This window comes from Oryctolagus cuniculus, chromosome 21 (assembly GCF_051225735.1).
Source record: "Oryctolagus cuniculus isolate XC-2025 breed Fujian yellow rabbit chromosome 21, ASM5122573v1, whole genome shotgun sequence".
In the NCBI taxonomy this organism is placed as follows: Eukaryota; Metazoa; Chordata; class Mammalia; order Lagomorpha; family Leporidae; genus Oryctolagus; species Oryctolagus cuniculus.
Genome location: NC_142887.1, coordinates 16,593,423 through 16,619,001, shown reverse-complemented (window position 1 = coordinate 16,619,001; position 25,579 = coordinate 16,593,423). Strand labels below are relative to the sequence as shown.

Here is a 25,579-nt window from a genome sequence, read left to right as displayed (position 1 = left end):
CTCACCCTCGTAGTTTTTTTCGGACTTTTTCCCTTATCGGTGTGGTCATGTCCTTTTCACAGGCTGCACGTACTGAACTGTAGCAATACACCATAGTGTACTGATAGCCCTTCTCCTGATCAGTATTTTTGCTGTTTTCAGACTTCATTATAAACTGTGTGGTCAGTAACTGCTCCGTAGTTTTATCTGTGGAATAAATTCTTAGAAGTGGTATTGCTAGGTCAAAGGGGAATTCTACTTTGATGACAGTATTATTGTCCCTGACTACTTCTTATTTCACATAACCTTAGGAGATTATGAAAAAAATAATTTAATAGCTGGGAAAGGACTGAGGTACTTTCATATTCAGGGCTTCAGAAAGAGTGGCTATTGGGCCAAGAACAGCAACAGCGACAATTGAGAACCTCTTAGAAATGCAAATTCATGGGGGCCAGCCTTTTGACACCGCTGGTAAAGCTGCTGCCTGCCATGCCAGCATCCCATACTGGAGTCCCCAGCTATTCCACTTCCAGTCCAGCTCCCTGCTAATGTGCCTGGGAAAGCAGGGGGAGGATGGCCCAAGTGCTTGGGCCTCTGCCTCTATGTGGCAGACCTGGATGAAGCTCCTGGCTCCTGGCTTAGGCCTGGCACAAGCCAAAATGTGGCCATTTGGGGAGTGAACCAGCAGATAGAAGATTTCTCTCATGTGCCCTCTTTCTCTGTAATTCTGCCTTTCAAATAAATAAATACATCTTTTAAAAAAATCATTTAAAGACATGCAAGTTCATTCCTACCTTGACCTCCCAAATCAGAGCCTGTGGGGACCCAGAAATCTGCACTAGCACATGTGAGGAGTGAGGGCATTGTGATCAGAGAGGTCCGAACTGGGCAAAAATTACATGTCACTGGTGGCTTGTTATGTTGCCACCATAAGTTCTAATTTGTTTTGTTTTGTTGCTTTTAAAAAGATGTTTTGTTTTTAGAATTTTCAATATAAAAACAGGTCATTGATACAGTTCTTTTTCATTTATGTCTCTCACATTTGAGGGGAGTCTTCAAATTTAGTGAATAGCAGTTTGAAATTTTCATAACAGTTCTTTAGATTCAGATGACTTTTTTGAACCAAACTAATTTGGCCCCCTATATTTTGCACATAATTTTTTTTAATCTGAAGGAGTGGTCTCTGACTTCTTTTTCAGACTCCTTTCAGCTCATGTTGCACCATTCTTCTTGTTAAGAATTGCTCAGCTTCATCCTGTTCTTAACCACGCATGCTCCTTGCTTCATCCCTATCATACATTCTCTTCTTTCTAGTGCTGAAGCCCTGTTCTCTTTTGTTCCTTTCCTCAGGAAGTATTTGTATATTTCAGATGGAGGAAATCCTGCACTTTTGCCTTCCTGTGGCATTTTGTTGTAATTTCTGTTTCTGTGCAAGGCTTCATCTTTGTGTCTTCGTATCAATCTTTTGTTAGCACATATGCTCCTGAGTGTGAGGACATGTTTTGTTCAGTGTCGCTTTAGTTGTCTCACGCCATTCTTTGCACTTACTCTTTGGTGGATGGTTGTTAGTTCCGTTTGTCCATCTGTACAGTGGGGAACCAGAAAACATTTCATGCCTACAGTTTCCATCTAGATTTCTTTGAATATTGTTGGGATAGTGGGCACGAGTAGATGAATCAGCTCAAACCCCTCAGCTGAAGCTTACATCTGAAAAATCAGCCAATCCACCATTAATCCAATATGTGTATGTCATAATATGTGCAGGCCATAATGTCGTGCATTGAGGAGAACTTGGAATAATGTACCCCTGTTGTAATTTTGAAGTTGTTTTTCTCCACAACACTTCATTTTTATCAATTTTTGGCTAATTGTGTGGAAAATGGAGAAGTAGAATGCTTCAATGAAATTTGTGATCAGAAGCAAATTGTAAGAATTAAATTTAATAGATTATTCACCCATTTAGGGACTTATATTACCTTAACATTTGTGTATTGGGAGTTTATATATAGCAGTACCCATAATTGCTATTTTTAGATCAACAATTTTATCTTTATTGCAATGTAAACTTTTAAATTTGATGTTATTGTTATATGAAACATAAAGAAAGCTGTTTTGTCATTGTTCCTAGAATCAGTAGCCATTTTAGACCCAGCTCAGAACTTGCCTTTCCATCTAGTCCATAAACAACTTTTTTAAAAAGCCGTTTGGATATTTCCTCATTTATTTGATTTCACAGAGTTTTAAGCTTGTCATGTGAGGCAATGAGAAGGTAGAAAATGTTTTGATTCTATCTCCATCCTTGGGAGTTACAGTTGGCATAGGAGTTAGATTTCATGCACATATAATAGGAAGCATTCTGCACTATAATTTTTAAAAATTTAGAAGGCAGCATATCTAATCTTTCAGATTTGTCAACAAGTTATTGTTAGATTATTTGTCTACCATCAACTTGAAGTTTGTTTTGTCCACAGTTGATTCGAGGTCTGATTTGTTGAATAGTAGATAAAGCAGGACTATATCTTACCTGTGCTTCCTGTTTCCTTTCCTAAAAAAAAATTTTGAAGTTGACTCTCATTCTTTTCCCTTTTTTTAGTGAGCATTTGTCCTGTGCTTTCACATTCTTTCTTCATGGAGAAAGTAATGTATGCACAAGTGTGGAGATTGCCCAACACCAGCCAATTTACTTGATCAATGAGGAGCATCTACACATGGCTCAGTCTTCACCTGCACCATTTCAAGGTAAGTAGATGGTCATTTCCCTGCTCGCCACCTCCCCAGCCCTGCAAGTGAGTAGCTCCTTGCCCAGCAAGCTTTGCAGGATGAGTTTCTCAAGTGTACATTTTGAAGTTAAGTTTTTGAAGAAGAAAGGGAAGGCTACAATTTACAATTAAGTAGCTTGCCAGTTTTTTGCTGAAGTTTATCATGAAAATGTGTTAGTGAAATTGTATGGAAGAATAAAATTTAGAGAATTTCCTTCAAGGACTGGAACTGTGGCATAGCGGGTTAAGCCACCACTTGCAGTGCTGGCATCCCATGCGGGTGCCATTTCAAGTCCAGGCTGCTGCACTTCTGATCCAGCTCCTTGCTAATGTGCTTGGGAAAGCAGCAGAAGATGGCCCAAGTGCTTGGGCTGCTGTACTCACATGGGAGACCTGGAGGAGGCTTCTGGCCCAGCCCCAGCTGTGCAGCCATTTGGGAGTGAACCAGTGCATGGAAGACGGATATCTATGTCTCTGTCTCTGTCCCTCCCTCCCTCCCTCTCTCCCCCTCTCCCCCCCCCCCCCTTTTCCCCTTCCTCCCACAACTCCCGGTAACTCTGCCTTTCAAATAAAAAGAATATAAAATAATTTAAAAAGAGAACTTCCTTCAGAACAGAAGATCAATAAATATTTGAAGAGTATAATCCAGTGAGTAATTGACAGTTCTTACAAAGGTTTTCATTGTTGTGCTTATTAACAAGATTTCAGGAATGTAAGGTTTACAGATTACTATTTAACTTAGTATTTAAAGTTTCAAACAAATTTCTAGAGTTATATAGTTCATTATTTTCTTTTTTGATATTAGGTACTTGGTTATTATTTTACATAGTACATTCATATTTTTGTTAATTCTCTTCTTTACCACCAGAATAACTTTATATCCTTTTGATCTAACTGGGAATTCTGAGTGTTTGTTTTTGTCTTTGGAATTTGGAAATTTCTATGAATAATAGTTCTTTTTTTTTTTTTTTTTTTTTTTTTTTGAAGTATCTAATCCAGTGTGAGATTAGTGAAGGCTGCTGCTGGTTTTTGTGTTTTTTTTTTTTGTTGTTGTTGTTATGGTAAAGATCTGTTTTTTTATTTTGAAAGAATCAAAGAGAGAGGGAGAGACAGGGAGGGGTCTTCCATCTGCTGGTTCATTCCCACAAGGGCCAGTGCTGGGCCAGGCAGAAGGCAGGAGCCAGGAGCTTCTTCTGGGTCTCCCATGTTGGTAGCAAGGGCCCAAACATTTGGGCCCTCCTCCGTTGCTTTTCCCAGGCCATTAGCAGGGAGCTGGAGTGGAAATGGAGCAGCTGGGACTTTAACTGGTGGCCATATGGGATGCCGATATCAGAGGCAGCAGCTTTACCTGTTATGTCACAATGCTGGCCCCCAAAATGCTTTAACAGACTTGACTAAAATATCGTAACTGCTATAATAGCCTCTTAAGACTGTTTAGCCTCCATTTTATTCATGATTGGTTTTTGGTTTCGATATTCTGATTTAACGTGAAGAAAGCATCTGTTTCTTGCCTTAAAGATAACTAAACCTTTTTTAATTTTTGAGGAAAAACAAAATTGAATCCTCATTTAACTATATTCTAAGTATTATCTAGAATCCTCCCCTTGCAACACACCTTAAGCTATGTGCTTTATCATTCTGTAAATGTGTTTTTGTATGAGCTATAAAATTCAAAATAGCACAATTACATATTAACCACACAAAGAGTTATACTGTGTGCAGGTATGGGCTGTCAGGATTAACTTTGTGCATGAGGTCCTGCTGAGGACCATCTGACTTTATCCCAGACTTCATCACTCCGTATAAAAGCATTTATTTATGGCAATAACAGAAGAACTCACTAGTCATGAGAAGAGACCTCACCTTCAGAGCTGGGAAAGATAATATGAGCAATGTCAGATCTCTATAGAACACTCCTTTTAGTTTTCCTGATTTGTTACTAATGCCTGCACTCACAGAAGTCTTTTGTGGGACACTCTCCTGCTTATTTCCCATGATTGGTGTGGAAGGTGTAGATACTTAGGGTAGGTGCAAGCCTATATGTGTAATTATGGTGCACAGAATTATCCAAATTGATGGGGAGTTTCCTGAAAGTATTAATGCAAAAAAAAAAAAAACAACCTTTTATTAACCATGTTGGTTGGAGTCAGTATTTTTTTTCTCTCTTGGATCACTGAGAAACAGTAGAAAGGATCCCAAGAAATATTTGCCTAACTGTTCCTCTCTTGATTGATATGACATATGAGCTAGGTTTTTTTTAAAGTTTATTTGCTTGTTATTTGGAAAGCACAGAGACACAGACAGATGAAGAGAAATCTTCATCCCCTGGTTCACTCTCTAATTACACACCACAGTCAAGACTGGGCCAGGCCAAAGTAAGCAGCCTGGGATCCAGTCTGCATCTCCCACACGAGGGACAGGGACCCAAGTACTTGGGCTATCACTGCCTACCGCCCAGGGTTTGCATCAGCAGGAAACTGGGTCAGGAGCTGAGGAACTGGACTCAGATCAAACAGTCCAGTGTGAGAAATGGGCATCCCAACCCCCAACCCCCAGCAGCTGCTTTAGAAAATTAATATCAATAGAAAAGGATTCCTCATTTAAGTACTGTACTATTTTTTTCTTGAAAAATTAAGACCGAAAGTGACCTTTATCCCCAGAAAATGTTATTTGGAAGATTGAGATATTTACCCTGGGGCTAAGAAGTGGCTGGGTTATTCACAATTCTGTGCTAACTACATTTTTATATCCTACTCAATGAAAATGACAGGTCAAATATGGAAAGAAAATAAAAGCACTTTTGAATTAAATTTCATTTAAGAGTTGTTTTAAAAGCAAGCCTTTAAAGCAATCATAACTGAGATTCTAAGTAAGCGTTATGCTTCAAGTTTTCACGTGAAGACTTTCCTGCTATGAGAAGCTTATCTTGGGTATTTTGTTTACGGCAAGTGCTTAGGAAGTCTCAGGAACCACAGGAAGCGTGTTCAAGTTCTAGCAGGTTTTGAGGTGTACCTGTTGAATAGTTTGCTTCTGTTACAAAGGATTCAGTGTTCACACCGTGTTCATGGTTATTAAACAGATGTTTATAATGCCTTAAGTACAGATAGTCATATATTATGTATTAATACAGCTGTTTGATTGCATAATATTGTCCTTTATTTCCTTCAAAAATTGGTGTTGGAGAGGCACATAAGTAACTTTTGGAAAATTAAAGTAAGAAACTTTTAAACATGAAAAGGAGTTAGTAACTAAAGAAAAAGGTATGCTAGGTGATTCTATGCTTTAACTTAAAATTACCACAAAGGTAGTGTTGCAATGAAGTGAGAATTATTCCTCTAATGTATGGCCTTGTGTTTCTCCTTCCCTCCGTAGTACTGGTAAGTCCTTATGGCTTAAATGGCACGCTGACAGGCCATGCATACAAGATGTCAGACCCAGCTACCCGAAAGCTGATTGAGGAGTGGCAGTATTTCTACCCGATGGTGCTAAAAAAGAAGGAGGAATTGAAAGAAGAGGAGGAGCTGGGATATGATGATGATTTCCCTGTGGCAGTCGAAGTAATTGTTGGTAAGAGAAAATACTTTGCCTGAAGAACTTCTTTGTCTTTCTCATCTTCCTTAATTTAAAAAGATAATCATTCGGATTCATCGGAACAATTTCCATAATTTCCCCATGTTTTAAAAAAAAAATCTCTTGACACAGTGGTATATCCTGAGTAGTTTTCTTGCCTGAAGCAACCAATGGTCCCTGTATTCCAAATGCTATTATCATTGTGTTGGAACACATGTTTAAACAGCTATTAACTTAGGAAAGAATGAAATGTATCACTTTTGGCAGTACTTCCTGAGCATCTTATTTTCCTATTGAACCTTACCCTGTCTACTGGGATATTAAAGTTGGCAATCTCATGTGAATTCTGTTTTTCAAGCTTAGCTCATCTTGTCCTCTTCATTACAGGTGGTGTTCGGATGGTCTACCCTTCAGCTTTTGTTTTGATCTCTCAGAATGACATCCCAGTTCCTCAGAGTATTGGTAGTTCTGGAGGCCATGTTACAGTTGGGCAGCAGGGGCTTGGCAGTGTGAAGGATCCAAGTAACTGTGGCCTGCCTCTGACCCCTCCCACCTCTCCAGAACAGGCTGTCATCGGTGAGTGTGATCCATTCTGGAGAATCATTTAGTCACCCTGTCATGGAATTGGTGAGAAAACATGGACAGATTTTCCAGTAGACGAGATGAGGGTGGTAGAGTAACTTGAGAATTTTAGAAAATGGAGAAGGAAAAGGTTAAACAGTTTATGGACTTCAGAGTTTTAAATGTACCCATCGTAGTCTTTAATCTAATTGAAGGATTCAGCTGTTTCTCTTAAGCTCTGCGTGCCTGTTTGCCCCTTTATAGATTTGTACATATTTACACACAGGGAGGCAGGAGCCAGAATGGTTTGTTTGTTGGTTTGCTGGTTTTTAAAATTAAATAGAGAACACCAAATCAGAGACTGGCTGAAACCTTTTCCAAAATGACCACTGCTAGCTAGCAGCAGGTCTTGGATAATTCTTTCCTTAGTATGATAGCAAGTCAGACAAGCACCTAGGAGCCCTCAACAGATACCTGGCCCTGTCAGTGATCTATCTGTGGTGATAATAAATATTATTTATAGCAGTTTGAACAGGCTTCAATCAGAAATTGCTTAAATTGGGAGAATTTGTACCTTCTTTATTTGTACTTACCTTTTCTGTTGTTGGAGTTGATCTCGTTTTAATTGGAAATCTGGTCATTTAGGAAAGAATACTCATCATACTTGAGCTGAAATGAGATTATTTATAGACGTTTAATCTGGATCGTGTTGGCAGAAACCTTAAAGTAAATAACAAGTTGCTGCCAGCCTTCTAACAGACTATCAAGCGTGACACACGTAGAAGGTGATAAGACAGTGTTTCGGAGTTTCTAGCATAGTACTTGGCACACAGTGGGCATTTAATAAGTGTCTTGTTTAGAGTTAATGAGCATACTGGGAAAGAGCAGAGAGTTTGTGATCGAACACACCTAATTTTAAAATCTTTCACAAGGTGAATGACTTGTTTAATTCTCATACTTTTTCAGCACCTCAGTTTCCTTTTTTGTTAACAGTATGCAAAGTTATGATATGCATTAGGTTACAGTGTGCCTCAAAGTGCTCTGTGAACAGTAAAGTGATGTGCAAATGATAGCTTAAAAAATTGAAAGCAGTAATGAAAACTCCAAGTTCAGCACACATTATCTGGAAGGCATTATTCAGCTGTTGTGTGGGAGACATAGAAATAAACATTTCTGTTTTTAAGAGTCATATAGTTGCTGAGGTTGTGGGAAAAAAGGTGCAACTAACTCCAATATAACAAAGCAGAGAATTTTGATCATCCTTTGTGAAAGGATTTGTCATCAACCTATTTTATAAAAACCACTTTAAACTGAAAAAATCAACTTCACAGTCTTTTGTAATAACCATGATAGTTGTAATTTTAATATAAAGGCTATAATTATCAATATTTGGAAAAGTTTTAATTTTGCATTAAGATTTTTTTAAAATATATTTATTTATTTGTGCATTTGAAAATCAAGATTATGGGTCAGGGAGGGGGTTGTGCGGAGGAGAGGAGAGCGAGAAATCCATTTCCATCCGTTGGTTCACTTCCCAAATGGCTGCAACAGCTTGGCTGGACCAGACTGAAGCCAGGAACCTGGAACTCCATCTGGGTCTCCCATGTGGGTGGCAGTGGTCCCAGCACTCAGGCCATCTTCCGATGCTTTCCCTGGAGCATTAGCAGGGTGCTGGATCAGAAGTGGAGCAGCAGGAACTTAAACCGATGCTCATGGAATGCCAGGAGGCAGCAGCTTAACCCAGTGCACCATGATGCCAGCTCAAGATTTGGGTTTTTAAGTTATACTACAATATTACTAAGTTGTTACCAATTTTTGTCTTTTTTGTTTTGCCTAAGTCATACTGAATTTGTATTTAACTGAAAATTGAAGTTCTTGTGTAGATATGACCCCTGATCAGTTCAGAATTCTAAATTTCATAAAATTCAGAAAAAAATTTTGCTTGTAGTGGGATTCTATGGGGAATTTATAGATCTTGAAATTCTGTCCTCCTTATTTAGTGTATAGTGTTTTTGCTAAACTTAAATAAGTGAATCCTCTGTTGATGCCTTATTCCCTAAGATAAACCAATAGAACTAAACAAAAGTTTATCTTTGTAGTTTATATCTTTGTAGAAAAATGAATTTGCTTAAGTTTTCACATTATAGGGTATTGACTTACAGCTTAGGACTCTTAATGCTGCATCAGAGAGAATCTTGGTCAGCTTTGTCGTTTTGCAGTTAAGTAATATTAAACATTACCTTGTTTTTTAAGATATAAGATCAAATGGGTTACTTTGCCTGCTAAAATTGTCAAGAGACTGCTAGGTTAGTAGGGAGCATGGGAGGGCCAAATGGTTTTGATAAAATCACTCTTCCTCTTGCCTCTTCTGTTTGATAGATGGGAATAATCGGGGATAGCAACATTCCACATGCTTTTAAAAGCTTGGAGTTCAAGTCTGACTTAGTTACATGTAAGATACCACAGTTTAATTTAATCATTAAGTACCACTGAAAAGCTCTAGCCCAACTTTAATAAAAAAAAATCTCTGTGGCTTGCTTTCTCATACTCTACCACTTTGGTCATAAGTTACTCCTTTTTGCTACTGTGGGCATATAGTATTTCTAGCTACTTTGTGGAGTGGTTTTTGGGGAAATAGTTTTGTTATTCTGTTTGTTTCATCACTTTCCTAGTTTTATATTAGGCATTTGAAAACCAACTGTAAAATTGAAATGAATTCTTTTGCATCATAAGCTAAGTCAGGAAGCTTTTAAAATAAAAGGTAGCAATCATAGGCCTAATTTCTTGTGTCCTTTAATTTTTCTCATTTGTAGTATAACAGTGCTTTTCTGAGGAACAAACGCATTTTAATTCCTTAGAATATTAAGCATTTAGGTTTTGTTCTTTTTTAAAATAGGAATATGCCCAACCGTTCAGCTCATGTAATTATTTTACATTGCATCGCTACCAAGGATACTTAGTTTGTGTTAGAAAGTTGCTTCCTTCTTTTTCAGTTAAGTATAACCATTTTTCCTGAGTGTTTAAACTGATTGTTCTAGTCAAGATGTTTTATATTATAGTTCCATTGAAAATAAAACCCGCAATATATTTATTAACTCATAGATGAAAATGAATCAATTTAATATTGCAAATTACAGTATTTGTCTTGCATGAGATATAAGTAGTAAGATATTTATAATCATCAGCAATAACTAAATGGACTTATTAGAAATCAGTGAAGTTTTAATCCTTTGGTATAAAATATCAAGACAGCCTTTCTATGTGTTTAGTACTAAGCTTTCATAAATAATGTGAAGCATAAGGACAAACAGATCCACACACAAATTTGAAATTTAGCCTTGTTAAAAGCCTTGTGCCATTTAGTTCTTTCTCCTACCCAGGTACTGTATGCTGTTGTGACATGGCCATTGAGCTAAATGAGCATAAAGCTCCCTCTGCTGTTTATTCTGCCCTGAAATTTATTTATTGCATTGGGATTTTAAAAGTTCAAAATAATCTGTGTACATTTGCATCTTTAATATTGGGATGTGTGAACACTTTCTTATATGTCGTACCCAAGATGTGTGAAATAGGGATGCCTGTATATGTGTGTGCCCTTGTTGATGTGGGAGCATTGTTTGGATTCAATGCTGTAGGGAGAGTAGATAAAGTGCTGAGGTGGCGGGGGTGGGGAAAGCCACTGTGGCATAAATTTACTCTTAGCTATGGATAGTTTTACTGCTGGGGGAGGGGCAAAACTACATGAATATGAGTGTCAACAACTGAAATGGATGTTTGTGTTAAATAAAATAGATTCTGCACTAGGAGTTCTCTTCAGAAAATTCCAACATTCCATATTGTCATTCTTTCTCAGGTGAGAGTGGAGGTATGCAGGGTGCTGCCAGTCACCTAGGTTCCCAAGACGGGGGGATGATAACTATGCACAGTCCAAAGAGATCGGGGAAGATTCCTCCAAAACTCCACAGTCATATGGTCCACCGAGTCTGGAAGGAATGCATCCTCAACAGAACCCAGTCCAAGTACGTTTTCTGAGTTGTATCTGGATCCTTGCTTTAGTAACCAGTCTGAATGCTGCTTGAAGAGGTCAGTCAACTGCACTTGACATGACCAACCTGAGAGGTCATCAGATTGGTGTTTTGCCTTTAAGTTCCTAGTCATCTAAAGAATAGCATGGTGTTGATTCAACATTTTTTTTTAAGATTTATTTATTTATTTGAAAGTCAGAGTTACACAGAGAGAGAGAGAGTGAGAGCGAGTCTTCCATCCGTTGGTCCACTCCCCAATTGGCCGCAACGCTGAAGCTGTGCTGATCCAAAGCCAGGAGCCAGGAGCTTCTTCCGGGTCTCCCACGTGGGTGCAGGGGCCCAGGGACTTGGGCCATCTTCTACTGCTTTCCCTGGCCATAGCAGAGAGCTGAATCAGAAGTGGAGCAGCTGGGACTAGAACCGGCGCCCATATGGGATGCCAGCGCTTCAGGCCAGGGCGTTAACCCGCTGTGCCACAGCGCCAGCCCCAATCCAATGTTTTTTGGCATGGACGGCTCAGAGGTTAACCCAGAGTTTTAGGACGTTGTTGGTGGGTAGGATTTTTCTTTTGGATTCCTCTCCATGAGTGCTCCCCAGTCACAGAGGGGAACGACTGTCTGTGCCAGTCACTGTCATTTACTGGCCTTGGGTTCCAGTGGTCCGTGTGTGACTGAACTGAGGACGCATAGTGCTATGTCTGCTAGCTGCTGTGCTCCCGCGTGTTGACTTGGGGGAACTACAGTTCAGTTACAGTACAGAACTGCTTTCTTCTGCCGCAACCCAGCTTTTCTTCTTTGTCTTCCCGTTCCTCTGTTGTTTTTTTTTTGCCTGCCTTCCTTAATATATTTTTTGCAATAAAGTGAGAATTGATTCTAAGAAAAAACTGCTAGTGATATTTTAATTGCCTAAATGATAATAACAAACAATAGTCAACAAGTGCTTATTCATTTGTCAGGTTTATATAAACATAATCAGGGTTTCATGTTTGTGTTAATTTGAATGAGATGTCCACTTTCGTGACTGATGGCAAATAGAGAAATGAGTCCTGATTCTCTGGAACAGAACCAATATGGACATTCTTGTCAATAACTGCTAATAACTCCAATCACTTAGAAGTCAATTAAATTTTCTTAAGTGACTACTATTCAAAGTTTTATATCCAGACCCAGGTTTTAGCAAATTAATATTAAACATTTAGTGCCCAATGAATTTGATCCTAGAATAGGTCACTGAAGATATAGCATATGAAATTTAAAATAATTGCTGTGAGAAAGCATGTCACATTCTAGAATTAAAAGGCACCACTAGTTACTTAAAAATGATTCTTTCCCTATAGAATAATTGGTATCGATATTTTACTTCTATCTGCAATGCCTAATTTCCAAATTAATTTTTTTTCTTCCCCTTGCATTTGTCATCTTAGCTTATGTCCCCAGCAACCCTGCTCCTCCACGAATTCCAGGAGACCATAGCCCCTCTATCAGTAGCACAGAGCAGGGCAAGGAGACACTCAGGAAGGCAGGAGAGGGTGGAGATCAAGAGAATGCCTTAGAGCCACCATTAAAACACTTTGGATTGTCAGCTACCAAAGTCGGCAGTCTAATAAAAATATTGCCCTGCATTCCTATTTTCATGATGTGGTAATAGAGATCTACTTTATGTTACTGGTTAGTATTGATATATAGGAAGTAATTTTGTGTTTTACCTTTTGGTTCACATTAAAAGTGGTGGAGTACTGCCCTTAAATGAAAGTAAATATTACATTGGTTATAAGAATATTTTAAACAGTCTTTCAGATGGTATATAACTTATAGTTGCTGTGGAAAGGTATTAAAATAAATTATTTCTCCATGATTTTTGTCACTTTAGTTTTATTTATTTATTTATTTATTTGGAAGGCAGAGAAAGAAACAAAGACATAGATTTCCAATAGTGGGTCCACTCCCCAGATTCCTGCCGTAGCTATGGCTGGATTAGGTGGAAGCCAGGAACTGGGAATTTAGTCTGGGTCTCCATTTGGGTATCAGGGACCCAACTACTTGAGCCATCACTGCTGCCTTCCAAGGTGCACATTAGTAGGAAGCTGGAATCAGGAACGGAGGTGAGACTCAAACCCGAGTGCTCTCATATGGGATGTGTGCAGTCTAAGCAGAGTCTTAACTGCTATATGAAATATTTACCCTTAGGTGACTGTTTTTTAAAGCAACAGTAATGCCAGACATTGTTTAATTGTTGTGTTTACCACCTATGTGTATCAAATTTAAATAGAAATATTTTGAATCCTGCTTCTTGTGTGTGGAACAAGTAGCGTTTTTTCCCCCCTTTGGTTGCTCTAAACTATGTATCAATGGGATATCATTAGTATTTAAAATATAATCAACTCTGGAATATGTTGTTTTATGTATATATAGATATATAAGTGGAATTTTTAACCTTCTTAGGAGGAACCAAATGTCAACTCCAACTCTTGAAGAAGAGCCTGCTAACAGTCCTGCTACTTGGGATTTTGTGGATCCAACCCAAAGAGTTAGCTGTTCTTGTTCCAGGTGGGTGGTATTGAACAAAGCGGAACAGTAGTCAACTGGAGTGACGGCATGTCTTGTTGGCTCCTCACCTAGCCTCACAGACTTCTCTCTGTCTTTTGTTTTAAATCTTCCTCTTCCTCCAATAGAGAAGAAAAGGACCATTCTTATATGCAGATGATGGAGTTTCATTTTCAGAGTTTATTAGATAGCTGGCCCTGTTATCAAACTGATCCCACAGATTTTTCCAGTTAGCTACTTCAAAACTAAAGGCGTGGGTTTGACAAGACATTCAGTCTCGAGCTCTAGCATACATGACTTTATTTAATTCCTCCTAATTTTAAAGTAGAGATACATATTGAAAACAAGTTGTCTTAGGTTAATAGAATTTGAATTAAATAGATCTTCTATAGATGGTTTTATTTTTGTTGTTAGTGTTTTCTGATGACTGAGGAAGATATTTGGCAACACTTGGTAAAAGCTGATTGTTGGAGTCATGATATCCTAGTTGCTCATTCATGTAGATGTCCGGAGAGGGCTCCAGATTGTTTTATGCAGAAAATTTCTACATGACTTGTGGAAATGCCCTAGACTGTTCTTGATGGTAATAGAGAATCTCCTGATTTTCATTAGTATTCCCAAATTTTTTGAATGGATCATAGGTCTTACTCCCAGCTCAGTTGACTGTTAGAGTACTTGGTGGTGATTTTTTGCTTGCTGGACAATTTAGCTCCGTTCCTGCAGTATATATTTTCAAAAACTTTTAAAAATATTTATTTATTTGAAAGGCAAAGTTAAAGAGAACCATCTGCTTGTTCACTCCCAAGATGGCCACAACTGCTGAAGCTGGGCCAATCCAAAGCCAGGTGTTCTGGGTCTCCCACATGGGTGCAGGGGCCAGGTACTTGGGCCATGCGCTACTGCTTTCCTAGGCACATTAGCAGGGAGCTGGATCAGAAGTACAGCAGTTGGGATTCAAACTGAAACCCATATGGGATGCCAGTGTCATAGGTGGCAGCTTTACCCACTACACCACAGCACCAGCCTCTTTTTAAATTTGATACTACACAATCTTTATGAAACATTCAGTTGAGAAAACTATATTTAGAATGTGATCCTTCATTTCTCTAGAGTTTTTATTGGAGTTCTTAATGTATGGCTTGTGTGAATAGGCTTCAGCATGGGGAGCTGGTCCCCTGAGATTATATGCTAACTTCTTTATGTGCGTATAGAACAGTTTTGATATCATCTTCCTGTTCTCGCCTACTCCCTAAATATTCTCTTTTAGCAACTTCTGGCTTTGGTAGTCAGCTTCTTGTTGAGAAATGTTATAAATATCAGCCTAATAAAATTCATGATTGATTTTTCAATGAGGATTTTTTTTGTTTATTCATTAATGATCCTCCCTCTGGGTATGTGAGAATCTGTCTGGTTTTAGGATAGATGTGCACTGTTTTACTTTGTCTGTAGGCTGTTGTGAATTGTGTAGCAGAAGTATCTTCTCACGAATGCTGAGGTATAGTCAGGTGACCATCAAGTTATGGTTCACCTATAGCAAGTACATAGGCTTATAAATTGTAATGTACTTAGCTTGTGCCCTCCTCATATTTTTGCTACTCTTTCCTTTAATCTTGACTTTTTTCACTTTAAGAAATATAGTTAGATAGTAGGAATAACCTGTAGTGTTTACGGTGACTGTAATTTATAACAATTTATTCTGTCTTTTATAAAGATACATATTATATTAAAGAACTAGAGAAGAGTTTGAGGGCACCCAACACAAAAAATGATAAATTTTTCATAAAGATTTTATTTATTTATTTGAGAGGTAGAGTTATAGGCAGAGAAAGGGAGAGACAGAGAGAAAGGTCTTCCATCCGCTGGTTCACTCCCCAAATGGCCACAACGGCTGGAACTGGGCTGTTCTAAAGCCAGGAGCCACAAGCTTCTTCCAGTCTCCCAAGCCAGGAATGAGGGGCTTCCTCTAGTCTCCTATGTGGGTGCAGAAGCCCAAGTGCTTGGGCCATTTTCCACTGCTTTCCCAGGCCACAAGAGAGAGCTGGATTGGAAGAAGAGCAGCTGGGACGAACTGGCACCCATATTGGATGCTGGCATTGCAGGTGGAGGCTTAGCCCACTACACCACAGCGGCAGCCCCCAAAATGCTAAATTTTTAAGGAGATAGAAAAACTATTTACCCTTATTTGATAGCTATACATTATATACATATATCCTATCTTATAAATATGTTTAATTATATGTTCAAAAATAACCTTTTAATGATATGTATCACAATTTTATTAACTTTCTTGAATTATTTTTGGTGTAAATAATAATGTGTAAATTTAAGTGTAAATAAATAATGTCCTTTTTGTCTTCTGAAATTACTGTCCTATTTCCTCATCAAGTTCTTATACTTCTGTGGTGTAACGGGTAAGGCTGCCACCTGCAGTACCGGCATCCATCATATGGGTGCTGGTGCGAGCCCTGGCTGCTTTGCTTCCAATCCAGCTCTCTGCTATGGCCTAGGAAAGCAGTGGAAGATGGCCCAAGTCCTTGGGCCCCTGTACTCAGGTGGGAGACCCAGAAGAAGGTCCTGGCTTTGGATAGGTGCAGCTCTGGCCGTTGCTGCCAATTGGGGATTGAACCAGTGGATGGAAGACCTCTCTCCCTGCCTCTCTTTCTCTCTCTGTGTAACTCTGACTTTCAAATAAATGAATAAATCTTTTTTTTTTTTTTAAAAAAAGTAAATTCTTACACCTCCAAGTTTATATCTCCAAGTCGTTTACGTATTTGCTTGTTTATATTTATTTGAATAGAGAGACAGAGACAGAAGATTTTCTGTCAGTTCATTCCTCAAATGCTCACAACAGCTGGGACTGGGTTAGGATGAAGCCAGGAACTAAATCTCAGTCTAGAGCTCCCATGTGGGTGACAGGTAACCAAGTGCTTGAGTCACCTGCTGTCTCCAAAGGTGTTTTTGCTAGTATGAACCTGGAATCGGAAGTGAAGTCAAAACTTGAACCCAGGCATCCTGATATGACCAAATGATAGATCTGCAAGTCCCTGTGTTTTTGTTTGTTTGTTTTTGTTTTTTAAGATTTATTTATTTGATAGGCAGAGAGAATCTTCCATACACTGGTTCACTCTGCAAATGCCCTGAAGGTAGGCCAGGTCAACCCGGGAACCAGAAACTCCATCTGGGTCTCCCACACAGTTTGCATGAATCCAAGTACTTGGGTCATCATCTGCTGCCTCCCCAGCACATTAGCAGGAAGCTGAATCAGAAGTTGGTGTAACTAAGATTTGAACCAGTGATCCCATGTAATGGCTTGACTCCCTCCACCATAACGTCTGCGGCCCTCAAGGCTGTTTTTTTTTTTTTTTTTTTAATAGGTATTTGTGTACCAGGTCATCATTTTGTTGACTTTCAGATTTTAGCTCTACACCTGACTTCTCACATATGCTGTAGTCTTATATTTTAGGGGCTATCCTTAAGAAATAGCCTTCATACTGACATGTTTTTTTTTTCCCCTGCAAACCAAGTACATTATTGTAGTCCTACTACAGTTTTTCTTCTCAGCCTAGAAACCATCATATGTTGATTTTTGCTCGTTCTTTAGATCTAACCTGTCGTTGTATCTTATGTTGACTTCCTCTGAAATACCTATTCTCGTCCAGCTTCCCTCCTCTTTTTCCTACCATGTGTTTTTTGCAGTGTTTGGCCTTGCTCTGGTTTCTTCCTGCTGTCTACTCCCAACAGGTTCTCTCCTGCTCAGTAATCAGCCACATTTCTGCTGTAACCATTTGGCTATATAGCTGTCATTAAATATCAGTGAAACATCTGACTTGGTTGGTAAGATTATCCACTTTGCAGAAAGTCTTTACTTTGAAGAGTCTACCATATTAAATTGGTCTTTGAGCAAATCCAAATCAGAAAGTTTTATGTAAAAGATTTCTGGAGTCTGGATTTTCAAATGAGCACCCTTAGAAGATATGATTGGGAAATTTTCCAAGGAAACGTCCACATGTTTCTGTGGTGCTGTGCCCTTGGGGCTTAAAGCACACCGTTAGCCGTATTGTCGATAGCGTTGTGCTTTGACAACTTTCTTGAATGTCGAAGTTTTGTTTTATTATTTCAGAATAGTGAAGACTTTAGCAGGAGTGTTTTCAGATGATCTGCAGCAGGATTACTAGACCCATTAGGGAGTGGTCCACTTCTCACACTATTCAGCGGCCTCATGGAGTAGAGCGGCCATCCCGCTGTCCCAATAAACCATCCCATTATGCCATACAAATCCCTTTTATTGCCCGCTAGGGCACCATTTAGTGCAATGTGGTAGTAATTTAATGCCTAGTGGCCTCAGAGAGTTACTGCTACGCTGCAGGAGAGCTTCCATTTTTCCCTGGGAATGATTTATACATTGGGAGACACTGGCTGACCTGCTGTATAACTTGGTTGCACAGATTAAACCTTGGCATCATCTAGTGGGCCCTTACTGAGCCATTTCTCACACCTGTGCTTGCCAAGAAGTATGTTAGCATCTGAGCAGACTTGGTGCTCCTGCTTAGAGGGTCCAGGTGCGTGTGTGTGTGATGTTAGCTCACAGCCTGTTTCCTTTTCTCTCGGTTTAATGTGTGTCTGTAAGATCCAAAGCTGTCTTTTGTTCTTCCCTGGATATAGTGACATACAAGGTTTTCTAGTACATTTATGTTATTAAATGTTCTTGGACTTGACCCTCATCATCATAGGGGAGAGTTACATACATAGTTATTTTATTTCCAGTTTACAACAAGCCATTATAAACCATTCTATATTTGAGTTACTAGAGTATTATAAAATAGAAATTGGAAACTTTGTTTTTCCTGAAATGAAAGGTGATCTCATGATTCTGCTCTCATGGTTTGGAGATGCATTATGAATGCCTTAGCTAAGGCCCTTACCAAATTTAAAGATGTGAGTTTTTTTTTTTCCAAATTAGTAATTTTATAGGGGTTAGAAATGCATTCATTCATGTTTCTTGCTAAGTCCATGTCTCCCCTCTTTCACCTTGTCTTTGATTGATCCTTTACTTTCCACCAGCGTGGATTGTGGTTTTTAGTCCACGCTTTTAGCTGTGGAGTAAATCTTAGAGGCCCTTTTTTGTGATGTTATGGCGATGCTATCTAGTCATATTCATTTTTGTTTCTTGGTTTTAACTCTCATTTCAGGCATAAACTTTTGAAACGTGCAACAGGACCCACTCGACCTCCCACAATATCTCAACCAGGGTTCAGTGCAGGACCATCATCATCTTCGTCTTTAGCACCTCCTGCTTCTTCTAAGCACAAAACAACAGAAAGACAGGAAAAAGGAGACAAGTTGCAAAAGAGACCCTTGATACCATTTCACCATAGGCCCTCCGTGGCTGAAGAGTTATGCATGGAGCAAGATACAGCAGGACAGAAGCTAGGGTTGGCAGGGATAGACTCCTCCTTAGAGGTATCCAGCAGTAGGAAGTATGATAAGCAAATGGCCGTGCCTTCCAGAAATACAAGCAAGCAAATGAATCTGAATCCTATGGATTCACCTCATTCCCCTATTTCCCCGCTGCCGCCAACACTCAGCCCTCAGCCACGAGGTCAGGAAACGGAGAGTTTGGACCCGCCATCTGTTCCTGTGAACCCAGCCCTCTATGGAAATGGGCTAGAACTCCAGCAGTTGTCTTCTCTGGATGACAGAACTGTCCTCGTAGGCCAAAGACTGCCTCTGATGGCAGAGGTCAGCGAGACAGCCTTATATTGTGGGATTAGGCCCTCGAACCCAGAGTCATCAGATAAGTGGTGGCAAAGTTTTCGTCTCCCATCCAGTGATGATGCTGAGTTCAGGCCTCCAGAGCTCCAGGGTGAGAGATGTGATGCCAAAATGGAGGTGAACTCAGAGAGTACTGCATTGCAAAGGTAAGGCAACTGCCTGCCGCACCTGCCTGTTCTCATTGCAAGGCACAGACTCCCAGGAGTGAGGCCTCTCCTCCTGATCTTGCTTGCCACACCTTCAGACCCAGAATGAAAACAGCTTTCTTCCTCATTCCAGATTCCGCATGTAGAAATCAGATGCCTTGTTTGTGATGAGGTTTAACATACATGTCATTATTTAAACACTCTGGCATATAAAGGTCTCATTGTGCTGTTTTGATATGCTTAGTGTAAGTGTACTTTTGGCCTTCTATTAGTCAAAGAATATAGCTTTAGGAAACTTTCCACTTTGCAGTCAGTGACTCGCTTGTATGCCAACACCATGAGGAAGGCTATGTGAGCATTCGGGTGGTATGTTGTGAGTCTAGTAATAACAACTTAATATTTATACTGCCTTTGAGCCACCCATTACTCTACACATAGCAGTTTATTTAGTCTTCACCACAGCTACGTTATTATGTTAGTTTCATGCCTCAGAAACTGGAGTCATGCAGCTATTAAGTGATGCAGATGAACCTAGACAGTCTGTACTGAGAACCTGTGCTTTCAAGGGGAATCATTGAAATAAGATGCAAAATCACGTATTCTTGACAAAAGCCTGTTCAGTTTTGCTTATTCACAAATTTAATCTCTAAAAGAAAATCCCTCCATAAGTGAGAGTGTTTAAAGTTTAGTTTCAGTTTTATAAGTGCTTTAAATCATAAATGTTGCTGTTCTTTTGAAATATCATTTTGCCTTATTCAAATTGTCACTTATTTTCCCTTTTAGACTTCTAGCACAACCTAACAAACGGTTTAAAATCTGGCAAGACAAGCAGCCCCAGACGCAGCCGCTCCACTTCCTTGACCCATTGCCTCTCTCACAGCAACCTGGAGACAGTTTGGGAGAAGTCAATGACCCATATACCTTTGAGGACGGTGACATAAAATACATCTTCACAGCAAATAAGAAATGCAAACAAGGGTCGGAGAAAGATTCTCTGAAGAAGAATAAGGTACCATTTAACAGAGAGACAGAGTCCAGCGTGGTGTGGGTTCTATCTTTGTTACTACACCATGTTTGGGAAGACTTCGAGGCAGAGTGTTTGAGATAGCCTTGCCTGATTGCTCTGTCCCCATACTCATGCTCTTGGTACTATTGTAGCGAACAGCGTATTGTTCCTTTTTATGTCATGGCTCACCTTTGTTTAAAAGTCAGCCGAACATAAATGAAGCCTCATATTTTCCAGGCTATAGCTTGTACAGTGCATGTTTCCTCTCATATGCTAATTCTTGTTGGCCTATGCTCCCTGCTTAATTCTTTTTAAATATTATTACAAAGTCCCAAAAAGTAAAGGAAAAATGTTGACCATAGTGTGTACTATTTATTGAGCGCCTATTCTTACTGTATTGAGCGCTATTTCTGTATATCCTCTGAATGAATATCAACACTGCCCTTAGATTTTCAGTGTATTTTTACTCATCCTGCTTTCATAAAAGTGAGTACTGGGTGTGTCTGCTGTCTTTGACTTTAAATTTTAAAGTTCTAAAATACTGAGCCACTGAAAGAGATATTCCTGAAAATAGAGGAAATATAAAAATTAAAAGAGATGAGTATAGTTCAGGGGAATGTCTTCTAGATTCCTTTACATACATCTGTCCAGATCTGAAAAAGATCTGTAATTCAGCCTCTAAAATGTTATTAAAGACAGCTTTTAACATCACAGCAGGTCTTAATCAAATGCCACCAGTACTGTTTAGGTGTAAAACACTGATTCACTCATACCCCATAGGATACCCCGTAGGATTGAGGGGAAAGTGGGGGAGTTCTTGGTTCTGTTAAAATCTGGAGAAAGAACATATCTTTTATTCCCTTTGGTTGCATAGACCATGGTTTATCATACTTGTGCTCATAACAAGTTCCATTCTGCCCTCTAATTCTTTGTGTTCTCCCTCATATTCCACACTTTGGGTTGGTGTTCATGTGCTTTGTTTGGCTGAATTTATTATGCAGTCAGAGGATGGATTTGGTACCAAGGATGTCACTACACCAGGTCATTCCACGCCGGTGCCTGATGGGAAAAATGCCATGTCTATTTTCAGTTCTGCTACTAAAACAGGTGTGTACAATGGTTATTTGCCTCACTTGGATTGTTGCTAAAATAAAATGCAAGGGAGATGCTTCTGGATTTAAAAATTATTCTTACTGTAATAGCAATAATTTGATCACATCTTTAATATATTTTTCATAGTTTGTTTTTCAGTTCCTTTCAAAACTGATAAACATATTTGGAAATAATTGTCTCAAAATTTAACTAAAACCATAGGAAAAAAATTCTCAGGCAGGTCTTGTTGGTTGAGATCTGTGTCCTGTCCTCCCTCGTTCTCGCTGGACGAAGTTGTTCACTCTGTCTCTGTGCCTCCTTTCCCGCAGATGTCCGGCAGGATAATGCTGCTGGCAGAGCTGGCTCCAGTAGCCTTACACAAGTGACAGATTTGGCACCTTCCCTTCATGATTTAGACAACATCTTTGATAATTCTGATGATGAGGAGCTTGGGGTGAGTCGGCCGTGTCCACACATACAAGCATTTTGCTCTGTGTCAGTGTTTCAGTGTTTTGTTCTAGTTTAGTCCCCTAAACTTGGGGGTTTTTATTTCAAGTTCTGAATGTGCTTCAGACACTTTGAAAAGTATCCTGAAAGTTACCATATGCTTTTAAAGTATCCTGAAAGTTAGTGTTATATCTGACACCTCTTGGGATTTGTTGGTTGACAGGTGTTTTCATTAGTGTCATTCCAGTTCTAAATATTAAAATCTTTCCCATTTATTTTAATAAGTTTTTCTAAATATGATGGGGCTAATGGAAGTATATAGTTTCTTTATATAGGAATTTTAAAAAAAATTCCCACACAACTTTTTATTCATCTATTAAATCAGAAGTTAGTTTTTTTTTTTTTTAAATTTAGGACTGTTTTCCTTTTTTTCTTTTAAATGCTTATTTATTTTCATCTACTTGAAATGCAGAACAACTGAGGGGGTAAGGGAAGAAGGAGAGAGATTAAGTGAGAGAGCTCTTCCGTCTGTTGGTTTATTTCCCAGGGCTAGGCCAGGCTGAAGCCAAGAGCCTGGATCTGCAATGGAAGTGGCAGGGACCCATGCACTTGAACTATCAGCTGCTGCCTGCCAGCATACATTATCAGGAAGCTGGATCGGAAGTGGAAGTACCGGAACTAAACTGATAGGGGATGTGGGCGTCTCAGGTGGCAGCTTAACCTGCTGCACCACAGAGCCTACTCCTAGTCTACAGTTTGAGAAATAGACAAGTGTGACACCTACTGTTGAGGATCATAGTATTGTGTTAGGGAAGTAGAACTTGTACACACAGAAGTTAACTAATAGGTGATTATAGTGTCAGATAAGAATTAAAATTATTTGGAGATCACCTGAGTGCTAAGAGTCAGGAAATGTCTGTCCTTGTCCTCTTGATCAGCTGTGTACCTCTGAAATGTAAGTGTCTGTTATTTTGAGAGCACCTATAGATGAATAAGAGGGACTGTCTTTTCAAGGAAGCCACTTTATTTATTTTTCCTTCATTGATTCATTTATATGCCTCTCCATCCATTTATTTTACATGAATTGTTGATCATTTGATGATCAGTTCCCTTGTGGCAGGTACTGAGGCTAATCAGTAAGGGCACAAATATGATTAAATTACCTCTCTCTTCTGCTCGAGGTGCTCACAGATATAAGGAGAAATGGCTATGATTAAAACTGTAGTGTACTTACTGCTGTGAGTCCAGGGACAGGACAGAGTCGAAAGATGACAAAGCTTCAAGTGCAAACAGGCAGTATCGGTGTTTAAGTTAAGCCTGAAAGGTTAAATAGGGGTCAATTTCCAAAGCCAGTTCTAACTCTCCATAAAATATGTCTAGTTAATAGATATTATGCACTGTTAGTATTATAAGCACTCAGAAGATGATGAGATCATAGTGGCCTTAAAGAAAGAATTTGACATTCAATGTGGGAAAATTGGGGTGGGTAAAAGACAGGGGGGACATTAGTTTGGATCCAGAGTGAGCCTTGATTAAGCACCAAGAATGAACTAGATTGAGGATAATGGAAAACCTTTGATCTGATTGCTGATGGTGGGTAGAGACTGATGGGGCTAGGAAGGCTTTTGGGCAGGCTTAGGACATTGAACTTTAAACTGTATCAGTGATGTGTTTCTCCTAGTGCTGCTGAGTGTGGACCTGGGCTGGTAGAAGTGTGTGTTGTGTTTTATCAGTCTGATACACAGAGAGCAAGAGGCCTATTTGGTAACTTTTGTTGGATTGGAACACGAGGGCCTGAATTCAGTCAGTACCTGTAGGAAGGAAAAGGACATGGCAGTTTGAAAAACTCTAGTAGAAGAAATGACGTTTTCCTTACTGTTGATCCAGGTACTAGAATCCTTTTTTAACTTGACTCTTCCTCAAGACTGAGCACTGCTTGGGATTAGTTAATTCTCAGAGCTGGGTTTCGTGCTTTGATGGTGATAGTGGGAAAAATGCTAGAAGAGAAGAGAAATCACAAATCAAAGAAGTAGAAAGGGAAAAAGGAAGAAAAGCAAAGAAGCTAACAGTGCAGAATAACCTGGTGCTTTTCATAGTCACCGTTCCTAATGGTCATGGTTGCTGCCCTGGACCACTGAATTTATTCCCTGCATACATTGTGAATTGCTATTGGACTTAAGAAATGTGTAAGTTTTTATAATATATTTTTAGTAATGCTAATATGCAAAGGAGTGTTGGACATTTTTAATCAAATTTTTATTTCCGTGAAGTATTTCTACTTTCCTCTGTTTTCTAGTCCAACATTTAATCACAAGAACAGTTTACCTTAGAATCTGTTACAAATTCATCTCACTAGTAAATGAAATTGGAAGACTGTTGGCTAAATTTTTATCTCAAATGTTTTTAATTTTATATTTCACCTCTATTATATTGTATGAGTAGAAATAACTTTTTGGAAGCCTTCTATTTGTAAGAATCCTTTTTCCCTCTTATTTTACCTTATTTATGCCATCTGTTCATTATTCTTAAAGATAATCTGATCTAGTAAGCAACTTGGTTTGTTTTGAGTAACATCAGACTATTTCTGAATATTTCAGTAATTTTATGAAAGAAGGGTTTGTGTGTGTGTGTGTGTGAGAGAGAGAGAGAGAGAGAGAAAGAGAGAGAGAGAAAGATGAACACTAACTATTTAAGTAGGTACAAAAAATATATGACTTTTTGTAGTGAGAAATTTTTAAAAATAATGGCTTTGGAGAATTTGAGGTCATCTCTTTAGCTACCTTGTTTCCAAACAGAAGGAAAACCAGACCAGTTGTTTGCCAATTACTGTTAAAAACACCACCCTAATGCAGTCATCATATCCATGAAAATACTCTTCTAATGACCTGGAAGGGAACATTTGCTTAAGGTCTGCAAGTTCTATTTTGTAGGCACAAAAGATCCATGAAAAATGGACTCACTGAGGCTTCTCATACTCAATAAGCTTTAGATGTACCTCCTTTGTTCCACTTTCTGCTGGTTTTTCTAGAAGTTCATCTGGTGAACACTAAGCAAAGAGCATCTGTCCTTTGTTTTTAAACATCAGTAGGCATGCACTTGCACTTAGCAGTGTTTGAGTACTGCTCTGCTTATATGGAGATATGTTACTCTGTTTTAATAAGAAAAACGTATTCTTAGGCTGTATCACCTGCGCTGCGCTCATCAAAAATTCCTGCAGTTGGGACAGAAGACCGACCTCTTGGGAAGGATGGAAGAGCTGCTGTTCCTTACCCACCAAGTGAGTGGCAGCAATCCCGCCTGCACTTTGCATCTAACGCCTTGTGTTCATTGTGCTTTTATCTGAAATCCTTGTCCTTTGCGTTCCTTAAGTTGGTATTTCTGAGTTGGCAGGCAGCTAATTATGTATGGAAACCATCCTGATTTTAATTTATTTTCTTTTGTTTTCAAATTGAGCAGAAGCTTTTATATAGTTTAAAATGTGAAAAATAGGTTTTAGGCTTATTTTTCTGATAATCTTTTCCTGGTAGGATAAATGTACACAGATGACTTCACAGTGATGTTCCACTCTAAGGCCTGTGGTAAAGTATTTCAAATTTTGTAAATTTAAGATAATGAGTGTTTGTTTTCTGTGGTTCTTCTCAAGATTCATACTAAAGGTTTTGTGTTTCTTTTTGAGATC

The 25,579-nt window shown here is 39.0% G+C and overlaps 1 protein-coding gene across 4 annotated transcripts in view; it reads left to right on the top strand.

Moving 5' to 3' along the window:
* Positions 1-25,579, top strand: part of MED13L (mediator complex subunit 13L) — a 318,626-nt gene that overhangs the window by 249,002 nt on the left and 44,045 nt on the right. For all 4 annotated transcript variants that reach the window (XR_007911907.3, XM_051826600.3, XM_051826599.3 and 1 more), the window contains 10 exons: positions 2,573-2,718; positions 6,111-6,305; positions 6,696-6,884; positions 10,723-10,888; positions 13,336-13,440; positions 18,627-19,355; positions 20,139-20,364; positions 21,363-21,468; positions 21,783-21,907; positions 25,078-25,177. Coding sequence is in view for 3 of the 4 variants with exons in the window: in XM_051826600.3 (XP_051682560.2) it covers positions 2,573-2,718; positions 6,111-6,305; positions 6,696-6,884; positions 10,723-10,888; positions 13,336-13,440; positions 18,627-19,355; positions 20,139-20,364; positions 21,363-21,468; positions 21,783-21,907; positions 25,078-25,177 (2,087 nt within the window). In the remaining variant the exon portion in view is untranslated. The remainder of the gene's footprint in view (positions 1-2,572; positions 2,719-6,110; positions 6,306-6,695; positions 6,885-10,722; positions 10,889-13,335; positions 13,441-18,626; positions 19,356-20,138; positions 20,365-21,362; positions 21,469-21,782; positions 21,908-25,077; positions 25,178-25,579) is intronic.